The 12,304-nt window shown below is 43.3% G+C and overlaps 1 protein-coding gene across 5 annotated transcripts in view; it reads right to left on the bottom strand.

Moving 5' to 3' along the window:
* Positions 1 to 12,304, bottom strand: part of HIP1 (huntingtin interacting protein 1) — a 146,764-nt gene that overhangs the window by 11,182 nt on the left and 123,278 nt on the right. For all 5 annotated transcript variants that reach the window (XM_014850434.3, XM_044746602.2, XM_044746603.2 and 2 more), the window contains 6 exons: positions 5,566 to 5,667; positions 5,161 to 5,304; positions 4,579 to 4,714; positions 2,909 to 2,995; positions 2,614 to 2,721; positions 2,391 to 2,527 (listed from right to left, as the gene is read on the bottom strand). In XM_014850434.3, coding sequence (XP_014705920.2) covers positions 2,391 to 2,527; positions 2,614 to 2,721; positions 2,909 to 2,995; positions 4,579 to 4,714; positions 5,161 to 5,304; positions 5,566 to 5,667 — 714 coding nt within the window. The remainder of the gene's footprint in view (positions 1 to 2,390; positions 2,528 to 2,613; positions 2,722 to 2,908; positions 2,996 to 4,578; positions 4,715 to 5,160; positions 5,305 to 5,565; positions 5,668 to 12,304) is intronic.

The raw sequence follows: 12,304 nt of genomic DNA, 5'->3' as shown, positions 1-12,304 counted from the left end.
ATATTCACACAACGGAATACTACAGAGCAGCAAAAATGAATGCATCCACATGGATGAATCTCACACACAGGATGGAAAATGCAAGTTACAGAAAAAAGTCTATAATACATAGAACTAACAACATGTTACTTAGAGGGGAAAAGGACTTAGTCTTTCTATTATCTTCTTCTGGAACTCTCATTAAATATTCTATATATGACCTTTATTATCCCACTTATAAAATCTGAACATTCTGTGTAAATTCCTTCAGTTCTATCATCCAGTTCACTAATTATTTCTTTAGCTTTGTTTTTAACCTGCTGTTGAATCTATATACTAAGTTAATACTTTCAATAATCACATTTTTCATTTCTAGAAGCTCTGTGGTTCTTTTTCAAATATATCTGGTTACTTTTGAAAATATTTTATTCCTTTGTCACACTTTTAATACCTTTAAAAAACTTCCTTAACATGTAAAATGTATTTATTGTGATTCCTTGGGACTTTATCTGTGAAACTTCTTTGAGGTTTAGGTTTAAAGTATATTTCTTCAGAGACAATTTGGATGTGTTTCTACCAGGTTACCGGGACCTCTAACAACCTGGCCACTTTAAACTTGATCTTCTGCTTGGGGTTTTTCAGGCCATATGGGTAGTATGAGACTTGGACCCTGAACCCACAGGAAGGAGGCCTGTGGTTAGGAATTCTCTAGGCAGCTGTCTTTCCTTCTCTTCTCAGAACCAAGGCTGAGACAAGATCTTCCCTGTAGGGCAGTCTTTTTCCCATTCACCCAAGGTATGACCCTTCAGAATTTCTTTTTGGGGAGGAAGGCTCTGCATTCCAGTCTTTTATCCTACTTGGGCACAGAGTTTGTCTCTTGTTCTCCTCTGCATGTGTGGCCATTAAAATCCAAGCTCCAGGCCACCAGAGATAGACAAACACTGGCTCTAGCATCCTTTTGGTTTCTGATTCTGAGAATTTCCTTAGTTTTCAGCCAGTTCAGATTCAACTAAAAATTTTGCTTTTCAAATTTTATTCAGTATTTCCTATGTCCTGTGCTGGCAGTCTCTAAACATCTGGTCAGCCTTGCCAGAAAGGAAGCCTGCCCAGGATCTTTCTATCACGCTTTGCTTTCCTTTCATTAATTTAATTTTTTGTCTCCTCATGGCATCCTACATACTTTGCATGTGCATTCTGAGTTCTCAATTCTGCATCACACTGGGGAAGATGCTCTATCACCAACAAAAGGCAGACTGTGTAACGCTGCCTAGGCCACCACCAGCAATTTAATATCACCACGATCACGTCATCCTATTGAAGGCAAGGTTGGCAATTCCCCATTGTCCACAGCCTTCCTTCACCCAGACATTCAAGGTTCTCCACTTCATTGCCCACTTTCTCCCCAGTACGAACTCTCCTTCCCCATCCGAGCTACCTTTTAATCTGTTTTGCTCTCTCCATGTGCATACTCAATTAATTAAACATTTGCTGGGTGTTAACCACCTGCCAGATATCATGCCAGGGACCAGGGATACAATATGAAGAAGGTATGGGCTCTACCTTTGAGGAGTCACAGGGGGAAACAGACAGGTAAGCATGTTCATTACAGTGCTAGCCACCAACACTGTAAGGTGAAGGGGGGTGGTGGCAGGAGGGACCCAGAAAGGTGACTAAGGGCCAGATTGTGAAGGTCCTTGTATGTCAGGTTACATAATTTGTTATCAAACACATGGAATTATAATCAGATCTCTGTTTTTGGAAGACAGCAGAGGAAAAAGAGGCTGGAGGCAGAAAAATTAACCAGAAGTCTGTTTTGAGTCCAAATGAGAGATGAGGAGGATGTGAACTCTGGCCCTCATCTCTTTTTTCCCTGAGCTTCTCATTGCCACATAGTTTAGGAATTAATTAAATACTGCTTTGTACCACACTCTTAAAATAGATCTCCACCACAGTTCTCACCACACTGTACAGAAATGGTTGATTTCCTTATTTTCCTTCCCCACAGAGACCCTATCTTATTTGTCCCTAAATGACTACACCCAGAACAATTCCCAGTATCTAGGACACACTCACTACATCTTTACTGAATGAGTAAATACACAGTCATCTCCATTTTAGATGTTACCTGCTCAACCAGACAAAAATCCTTGCAAACAGGGAAACTGAACCGCTTCTTCTTGCCATTGCTTAGCACAGTGACGACCACACAGGAGCTTCTCAATTAACAGCCAATGAATTAAATAACTGGAAAGTCATTCAAGGGGTCAGATTTTTCAGCTCTAACTCTCACTTTCTAGAAGCAAGTTGTAAGGGCACAAAGAACTGGCTTCGAAAATCACTGATTCCCACAAATCACCAGCACGCACAGCCGAGAACAGTAGCAACCTTCCCCAGTAAGAGCACTACGATACCTCGCCGATGGCGGTGATCTCGCTGAGGCAGCCCCTCAAGGCTGTGCTGTCGGCATTCTCAAGGGCTCCGTCTTCCCCCACGGAAGCTAGATAGATGAGGGTTTCCCTGCCATACTGCTTACAGGCCTCGGTCAGTGCTGGAGAGGCAAGGCGACAGAGACTTTTAAAGGCTCTCTCTCTGCTCCCCCTGCTTTCCGGAAGGGCCCCCACCCCTAGTACTCACAGTCCGCAGGCTCCGGTGGGGCTCTAAGGCAGGTGGTGCTACCGTGAACAATGGTGTCACTGGTCAAGTGGGCCAGGAGGGTGACTGAGTGCAGAAGCCCACTCACGTCTGCCAGGAGTTTAAATGGAAGTTTCTCAGTCCTGCTTGAGGGCTGTCACTTTCCTACCCCCTCCTATCCCGCTTTGCGAGTTGTATGCACTCCCTTCTTGGTGGCTAGGAACCCGTCACTACTTCCACATTCAAGCGTTTCCGCACCCTGTCACCAGTGACAGACCCCGTCCTTCACCTTTCTTACCTTCTGGGCAGGCCAGATACTGGCTGCAGCTTTTTTCCAGTTGCTCAATGCAGCTGGAAACAGACTTGACCGTGGAGAGAAGGTGATCTGTGAGAGGGAAGGCAGGGCAAAGTCAGAGTTGTCACAGCTCGCTTCACTCCATTAAAGCCACCTGATGATGAGCCTAGCTAGTGAGTGGCCCCAGTCCTCCAGAGGGAGGAGGAAAGACTTGTGGCTACAGTGGTATGTGATTCTCCTACCATAGCTTCAAAAGCTGTGCTTCTGATCCTATCTGGTCCCTCAGCCAAAACCCAGGGCAACTGCATGGCCAGCCTAGATTCTGCCTCTCATTTCTCATCACTGCCCACTGTATCAAATCCAGGCTTCCCTGGTAAGTCTTTCCAGGCCCTTCGACTCTCATTACTCTCAAGCCCAGACCCTTGGCTCTGGGCATACAACACAGTCATTCCCACTGCTGTGCCTCTGTGCACAGGTCCACGGAGACACTACCGCACAGGAGTTAAAATACGGGCTCTTGAGTCACACTGCATAGGTGTGGCTCCTGGCTCTACCACTGCTGGCTGTGATCTCAGGCCACCTGTGCCTGCTCTCCCTCATCTGAAAACAGAGGCATAACAGTACCTCTGTTGCGATGATTTGCTGGACCAAGGCGTGTAAAGCACTTAGAACAGTGGCTGGCACACAGCAAGCGCTTAGTAAGCGTCAGCTATTTTATTATTAGTATTCCCCACTTTTCCTCCTCTCCACAGCTTCATGTCTCTCCTCTTCTTTCAAAACGCAGCTCATAACTTCCCTTCTCAGAATCCGCCCACGACTGCCCATTTCCTGGCACAACCTCAGTGAATTAGGTCCTCAGTGTGCCCTTCATCTGTAACTGTTGTTTCCTCACAAATGGGGTGCCTGCTGAATGACAGAATAGTCCTGGCTGTACACCTCACCAAACTGAGACCTTTCTATCCGATAATAAAAACCAACCATCAGTTGTTTCCTCCCGTCTGCCTTGTTCTCAATGGGACCTCTCATTAGCTTGCCAACATGTTCCCTCTGCTTGAGAACAAGCTGTAATGAGACCTGCTCGTCTCTATGCCCATGACTTCACAAACCTCCTGGGCCTGGATGCTGTGCACAAAGGCTCCCCTCTCATCCAGAGGCTTCTCTGACTTGGCCCCTGTACCACCCACATGCCCTTAGGACTCTGGTACATGCAGAGTGGGCCCCTGTTCATGCCTGTGACTGGGGATTTTTACCGTTTCTGTCCCTCCGTGCTTTATGACACCTCTCTGTCTAGACTTGAAGCTCACGATCAACCATCCCTTGATTCAGACCATATTTTCCTCCTTAGAGAGACACAGGACAGTCTGCTCCTCCTCCTGGCCTTTAGAATTGTTATGGGGCCTCTGCTCCCAGTGGGCCTTTCATCAGTGGGATCCATGACTAAAGCAACAGTTATCACACCTGGGGGCTTTAGAAAATCCTACTGCCCAGGCCCTGTGCCACAGAGCTTCTGGAGGAACTGATCTGGGGGGCAGAGGCGGGTAGGGATCTCCAGGTGATTTGGACACGCAGCCGGGCAAGAAGCCCTGGACTCAGTGTCACAAGGGATTCGACACCAACGCTGAACAGCATTCAGCTGAAAGCTTCGGCATCTGCAGCCGGGTGAGGGGAAGCACCTGCAGATCCGGCGCAGCTGATGAGAGTGGGCTCCTCCAGCTGCCTCAGGGCCTCTTGTACCACCTGCTCCGCAGCTTTCCTCGACTGCAACAGCAGCATTTTTCGTTGGTCCTTTGCGAGCTGACCCATAGATTCCTAGAAACGGTCCAGGGAGGTAAGAGTCTGCCATAGATCTCATAATCAGCCTCCGAGCAGCAGCCACTTGTGACACAGCTGGGATTCCTGATATCTTAGCCCAAGCCAGTTAGCTTGACACAGAGAAGAACTCTTTAACTTTGTCCACAGGCTCGTGCCACTGAGCAGAGGAGGCTATGAGAATGGACCACTGCAACCAGTTCTCCTTTCTAGGCGAGAGATGCACCCCGTCTCATAGGAAAGAGAGAGCGAGCTTTGCTTTCCCTCATCTGCTCTGTGGGTGACACAGGGTATGCTGGCATTAGGAGCTGTGCTGACAGAATGCCTTCACAGTCATGCCAGAGGCCCCAAGGGCCTTTCAAGCCCCCTGCCTCCATGAATACACCACTGAGGCCCATGGGTGTGAAGTCCGACTTGGTCAGCCCAAGCGGGTGTCCGTTACTTGCCTGTGTGCTGGACAGTTTGAGCTGGGTGTCTTCCAACTGTTTCTGAAGAACAGATAATTCCTCCTCTCGATGAGCCATGGTGTTCAGCAAGCTGTCTCGCTCCTTCTCTAGTTCAGCGATCTGGGTTGCCCATTTTTCTTCTGACTGCAAAGGTGACCATGTGGGAAGAGGGAGTTGCTGGGAGAATTAAACTGTCCCCTTTCCAGAAGTCCAAACCCACCACAAGGCCACAAGGAACAGGAGGTGATATCTCTTTACTCTGTCACTTCCATTCTCCTGAGAACACACTGATCAGAGATGGGACCAGCTTGGTCATATACTGGATGGTGATGGATGCTGGGTGACAGCAATCCCAAAGCTAGAGGGGAAAGCAAGAAGAAGGAATAGAAAGGAGGAGATGCTCACCTGGGCAGAAGTTTCCAGGCTGCCCTGGACAATGTGGAGTTCCTGTTTGCTGGTGGCAAGTTCTTGCTTCAAGTTCTCTAGTACTTCTGTCTGTTCTTGAGTCTGAAAGAGAAGAAAAACAGGAACACTCGGATCTGGGTGGTGGTTACAAGGGATAAACATATGTAAAAATCCCCAAGCTATAAATGTGAGATGTGTGTACTCTTTTGTATGCAAGTTTTGCCTCAACAAAAAGTGTGTGGGGAGAGGTGATGTCAGCGACATAGTGGAGTGAGCTCACCTGGGACTCTCTCCCCTCCAAACTACAACCAAAAACGAACAACTGAATTTCAACCAATAATTCTAATATGAGATCGTCGGAGACCCACAGCAGCCAAACGACAGAGGGCAGAGAGGTTGGAGCTGCCCTCAGAGGAGCTGGAACGGGGTAAGAGAGAACTTTGCTCCCTCCCCTAGAGACTGGGATCACTGCTGCGGGTGAGGGAAGGAGTGGGGCAGGGGCCACATGTCTGCGGACTTGTCCAGGACTCCCACAGACCAGTGCAGCGGAAACCCTCTAACGGGGGAAAGCTTCTGCCCTGGGGGGACCTCATCAAGCCAGGGCCCCAGGAAAACAGACAGCGAGAGCTGATCAGAATCCAGGTCTGCGTGTGAGAGAAAGCGCCCCTCCTCCCCCAATCCATGCTGTGCGCTGCCATCATCACGGCTGAAGGCAGAGGGCTCAGAAGGCACAGCTCTCGACCCCCATCTAGTGGCGACCGGCTGTAACTGCAACTGAATAATAGCATCATGTGCAAAAACCGCTCCTCTACCATCCAGCAATTCATAAAAGCTCCAGTCCACAAGGAAAACAATAAAAACACAGAAGTATGTCCTGAGGACTTGGAAATAGGTAAAGTAAGTGAAGATGAGTTCAAAATAGCTATCATCAAAATATTCAATGAGGTAAAGGGAAATATAGAGAAACAAGTCAACGAGTTCTGGAGTTACTTCACAAAAGAGATTGAAATCGTAAAGAAGAATCAATCAGAAATACTAGAGATGAAAAATACAATGGATCAGATAAAACAGAATACGGGTTCCCTGAATGCCCATGTAGACACCATAGAGGAGAAAATTAGCATAATCGAAGATAGACAGGCTCAACGGTTCCAGACAGAGGAAGAAAGAGAACTAAGAATTTAAAAAAATGAAGAAAATCTCTGAGAAATAGCAGATTCAATGAGGAAATCCAATTTAAGATTATCGGAATCCCTGAGGGCGTGGAAAAGGAACAGAAAGAGTGCTCAAAGAAATAATAGAAGAAAATTTCCTAAATCTAGGGATTGAGGGAGAAATGTGTGTGGAGGAAACCTTCAGATCTCCTAGATTTGTCAATGTAAAAAGACCTACTGCAAGGCATATAGTAGTAAAAGTGGCAAAAATGAATGAGAAAGAAAGAATACTGAGGGCAGCAAAGCAGAAGAAAAAAACCTACAAAGGAACCCCTATCAGACTTTCAGCGGATTTCTCTACAGAAACCTTACAAGCTAGGAGAGAATGGAATGACATATTCAAAACTTTAAAGGATAAAAATCTTCAGCCAAGAGTACTCTATTCAGCAAAAATATCCTTCAGATATGAGGGAGAAATTAAATCTTTTCCAGACAAACAAAATCTAAGGGACTTTGTAACCAAAAACCTCCACTACAAGAAATCCTCAAGAAGGTTCTCATACCTGAAAAAAGAAAAAAAGGGAGAAAGGGGGCACAAATCACAGAGTAGAGAGACAAATAGATAGAATCAGAATAGGACAGAAAATGTTCAACTATAGCATTAGGATAAAGGGAAGGAAACCACCAAAGCAAAGACGATCTTATCACTCTAACCACAAACTCACAACACAAGTTGGAATAAGAGATGACAATAATACTCTAGAAGGGGAAGATGAAAAGGACTAAATCAGTCTAGGCCAAGGAAGTAAGAGACCACCAGAAAATGGACTATACTATACACGAGATTCCGAATACAAACTTCAGGGTAGCCACTAAACTAAAAAACAGAACAGAGACACAAAACACAAATAAGGAAAAATCTAAGAAACCCAGCATAAGAAATTTCAGAAGTCAATGGGTAGGCTAAAACACACAGGACGAGAAACAAAGGTAATGCAGGAAAACCAGATAACAAGTGACAGAATGACAGCATTAAGCCCTCATGCATCAATAATCACCCTCAATGTAAACGGATTGAACTCTCCGATAAAAAGACACAGAGGGGCAAAATGGATTAAAGAACAAGATCCAACAATTTGTTGCCTCCAGGAAACACACCTCAGACCCAAGGACAAACACAGGCTCAGAGTGAAGGGGTGGAAGACAATACTCCAAGCTAATAGCAAACAAAAGAAAGCAGGTGTCACAATACTTATATCAGACAAAACAGATTTCAAAATAAGGCAGGTAAAGAGAGACACAGTGGGACAATATGTAATGATCAAAGGGAGACTTCATCAAGAAGAAATAACGCTTATAAATATCTATGCACCAAACACAGGAGCACCAAAGTTCATAAAGCAACTATTAACAAACCTAAAAGAAGATATCAAAAACAACACAATAACAGTAGGGGACCTCAACACCCCACTCACATCCATGGACAGATCATCCAGACAGAAAATCAACAAGGAAACAGTGGAGCTAAACGAAAAGCTAAAACAATTGGACTTAATGGACATATATAGAACACTCCATCCAAAAACAGCAGAATACACATTCTTCTCAAACATGCATGGAACATTCTCAAGGATAGACCTTGTTGGGAAACAAGGCAAGCCTCTACTAATTTAAAAAAATCAAAATAATAACAAGCATTTTCTCCGATCATAATGCTATAAAGCTAGAAATTAATTACAAGAAAAAAGCTGAGAAAGGCACAAGGATGTGGAGACTAAACAATATGCTATTGAACAAGCAATGGATCACTGAAGAAATTAAAGAAATCCAAAAATACCTGGAGACAGATGAAAATGATAACATGCCATACCAACTCATATGGGATACAGCAAAAGCTGTATTCAGAGGTAAATTCATCACAATACAGACACATCTTACCAAACAAGAAAAATCCCAGATAAGCAATCTTAAACTACACCTAACTGAATTGGAGAAAGAGGAACAAACAAAGCCCAAAGTCAGCAGAAGGAGACAAATAATACAAATCAGAGCAGAAATAAATGCTATTGCAACGAAAAAGGCAGTAGAAAGGATCAATGAAACAAAGAGCTGGTTCTTTGAGAAGATAAATAAAATTGACAAACCCCTACCAGACTTAGAAAGAAAAAAAGGGAGAAAGCTCAAACAAACAAAATCAGAAATGAAAGAGGAGAAATAACAGACTCCGCAGAAATACAATGGATTCTAAGAGAATACTACGAAAAACTATATGCCAACAAAATGGATAACCTAGAGGAAATGGATAAATTCTTGGACTCCTACAATCTCCCAAAGCTCACTCAAGAAGCAGCAGACAATGTGAACAGACCAATCATAAGGAAAGAGATTGAAACAGCAATCAAAAGCATCCCAAAGAATAAAACCCCAGGACCAGATGGCTTTCCTGGGGAATTCTACCAAACTTTCAGAGAGGATTTAATACCTATCCTTTTCAAGCTATTCCAAAAAATTAGGGAGGGTGGAACACTTCCTAACACATTCTATGAGGCCAACATCACGTGATACCAAAGCCTGACAAGGACAGCATGAAAAAGGAGAACTACAGGCTAACATCGTTGATAAACATAGATGCAAAAATTCTCAACAAAATTTTGGCAACCCGAATTCAACAATTCATCAAAAGGATCATACATCATGATCAAGTGGGATTCATACCAGGGACACAGGGATGGTTCAACATCCACAAATCAATCAACGTGATACACCACATCAACAAACTGAGGAATAAAAACCACATGATCATCTCAATAGAGGCAGAGAAAGCATTTGATAAGATCCAACAGCCATTTATGATAAAAACTCTGAACAAAATGGGCAGAGAAGGGAACTACCTCAACATAATAAAGGCCATATAGGACAAACCCATAGCCAACATCATACTCAATGGGCAAAAACTGAGCACCATCCCCCTGAAAACAGGAATGAGACAAGGATGCCCTCTATCACCACTCTTATTCAACATAGTACTGGAGGTCCTGGCCAGAGCAATCAGGCAAGAAAAAGGAATAAAAGGAATCCAAATAGGGAGGGAAGAAGTGAAACTCTTACTGTTTGCAGATGACATGATCTTATATATAGAAAACCCCAAAGAATCCATTGGAAAACTTTTAGAAGTAATCAACAACTACAGCAAAGTTGCAGGGTATAAAATCAATTTGCATAAATCAGTAGCATTTCTATACTCTAATAACAAGCTAACAGAAAAAGAACCCAAGAACACAATACCATTCACAATCGCAACAAAAAGAATAAAATACCTCAGGGTGAATTTAACTAAGGAAGTGAAAGACCTATACAATGAAAATTATAAGGCTTTTCTGAAAGAAATGGATGACGACATAAAGAGATGGAAAGACCTTCCATGTACATGGATTGGAAGAATAAACATAGTTAAAATGTCCATTCTACATAAAGCAATCTACAGATTCAGTGCCATCCCAATCAGAATCCCAATGACATTCTTTACGGAGATAGAACTAAGAATCCTAAAATTCATATGGGGCAACAAAAGACCCCGAATTGCTAAAACAATCCTGAGAAAAAAGAACAAAGCCGGAGGCATCATAATCCCTGATTTCAAAACATACTAGAAAGCTACAGTAATCAAAACAGCATGGTACTGGTACAAAAACGGGTGCACAGATCAATGGAACAGAATTGAAAGCCCAGAAATAAAACCACACATCTCTGGACAGCTGATCTTCAACAAAGGAGCTGAGGGCATATAATGGAGAAAAGAAAGTCTTTTCAGCAAATGGTGCTGGGAAAACTGGAAAGCCACAGGTAAAAGAATGAACATTGACCATTCTTTCTCATCATTCACCAAAATAAACTCAAAATGGATCAAAGACCTAAAGGTGAGACCATAAGCCTTCTAGAAGAAAATGTAGGCAGTACACTCTTGGACATCAGTATTAAAAGGATCTTTTTGGACACCATGTCTTCTCAGACAAGGGAAACAATAGAAAGAATAAACAAATGGGACTTCATCAGACTAAAGAGCTTCTTCAAGGCAAAGGAAAACAGGATTGAAACAAAAAAACAACCCACTAAATGGGAAAAAATATTTGCAAGTCATACATCTGACAAAGGCTTAATATCCATAATATATAAAGAACTCACACAACTCAACAAAAAAAATTAAACAACCCGATCAAAAATGGGCAGGAGACATGAACAGACATTTCTCCAAAGAAGATATACGGATGGCCAATAGGCACATGAAAAGATGTTCATCATCGCTGATCATGAGGGAAATGCAAATCAAAACTACACTAAGATATCACCTTACACCCATTAGAACGGCAAAAATAACCAAAACTAATAGTAACAAATGTTGGAGAGGTTGTGGAGAAAAAGGAACCCTCATATACTGCTGGTGGGAATGCAAACTGCTGCAGCCACTATGGAAAACAGTATGGAGATTCCTCAAAAAATTAAAAATAGAACTACCATACGACCCACCTATTCCACTACTGGGTATCTATCCAAAGAGCTTGAAGTCAGCAATTCCAAAAGTCCCATGCACCCCAATGTTTATTGCAGCATTATTTACAATAGCCAAGACGTGGAAGCAACCTAAGTGCCCATTAACTGATGATTGGATAAAGAAGATATGATATATATATATATATATATATATATACACACACAATGGAATACTACTCAGCCATAAAAAAGAACAAAATCATCCCATTTGCAACAACATGGATGGACCTTGAGGGAATTATGTTAAGTGAAATAAGCCAGATAGAGAAGGACAATCTCTGTATGACTCCACTCATATGAGGAATTTAAACATGCGGACAAAGAGAACAGATTAGTGGCTACCAGGGGAAAGGGGGGGTGGGGGGTGGGCACAAAGGGTGAAGGGCTGCACCTACAACACGACTGACAGACAATAACGTACAACTGAAATTTCACAAGATTGTAACTTATCATTAACTCAATAAAAATTTTTAAAAAAGTGTGTATGGGCAGGTGAGAACCCAGAGTATACCAAAATATTTTCTCCTGGCTAAGTGGAACGTCACGAGGGGAACTGTAGCATTTCCCAAATGTCATGCTTGAGCCCACAATACTAATTAAAGTAGAACTGGATTTGTTTGTTTTTTTAAGATTGGCACCTGAACTAACAACTGTTACCAATCTTTTCCTTTTTCTTTCTTTTCCATCTTCTCCCCAAAGTCCCCCAACACATAGTTGTATATTCTAGTTGTGAGCACCTCTAGTTGTGCCATGTGGGACGCCGCCTCAGCGTGGCCTGATGAGTGGTGCCATGTCTGTGCCCAGGATCTGAACGGTGAAACTCTGGACCGCCAAAGTGGAGCGTGCGAACTTAACCACTCGGCCATGGGGCTGGCCCTGAACTGGATCATTAATTCAGGCTTCCCAACACCTGGTGTACAGCTGAATCTCAACATCTTGAAATGATTCTCCTTTCCTTGCTAAGTGGTGTTTTTCAAAGAGTGGGTTGCAACCCATGAGTAAGAATTCACAGCTAACATTTTTAAAAAAATGAAACA

The sequence above is a fragment of the Equus asinus genome, chromosome 14 (assembly GCF_041296235.1).
Source record: "Equus asinus isolate D_3611 breed Donkey chromosome 14, EquAss-T2T_v2, whole genome shotgun sequence".
In the NCBI taxonomy this organism is placed as follows: Eukaryota; Metazoa; Chordata; class Mammalia; order Perissodactyla; family Equidae; genus Equus; species Equus asinus.
This window is presented reverse-complemented; position numbering and strand designations above follow the sequence as displayed.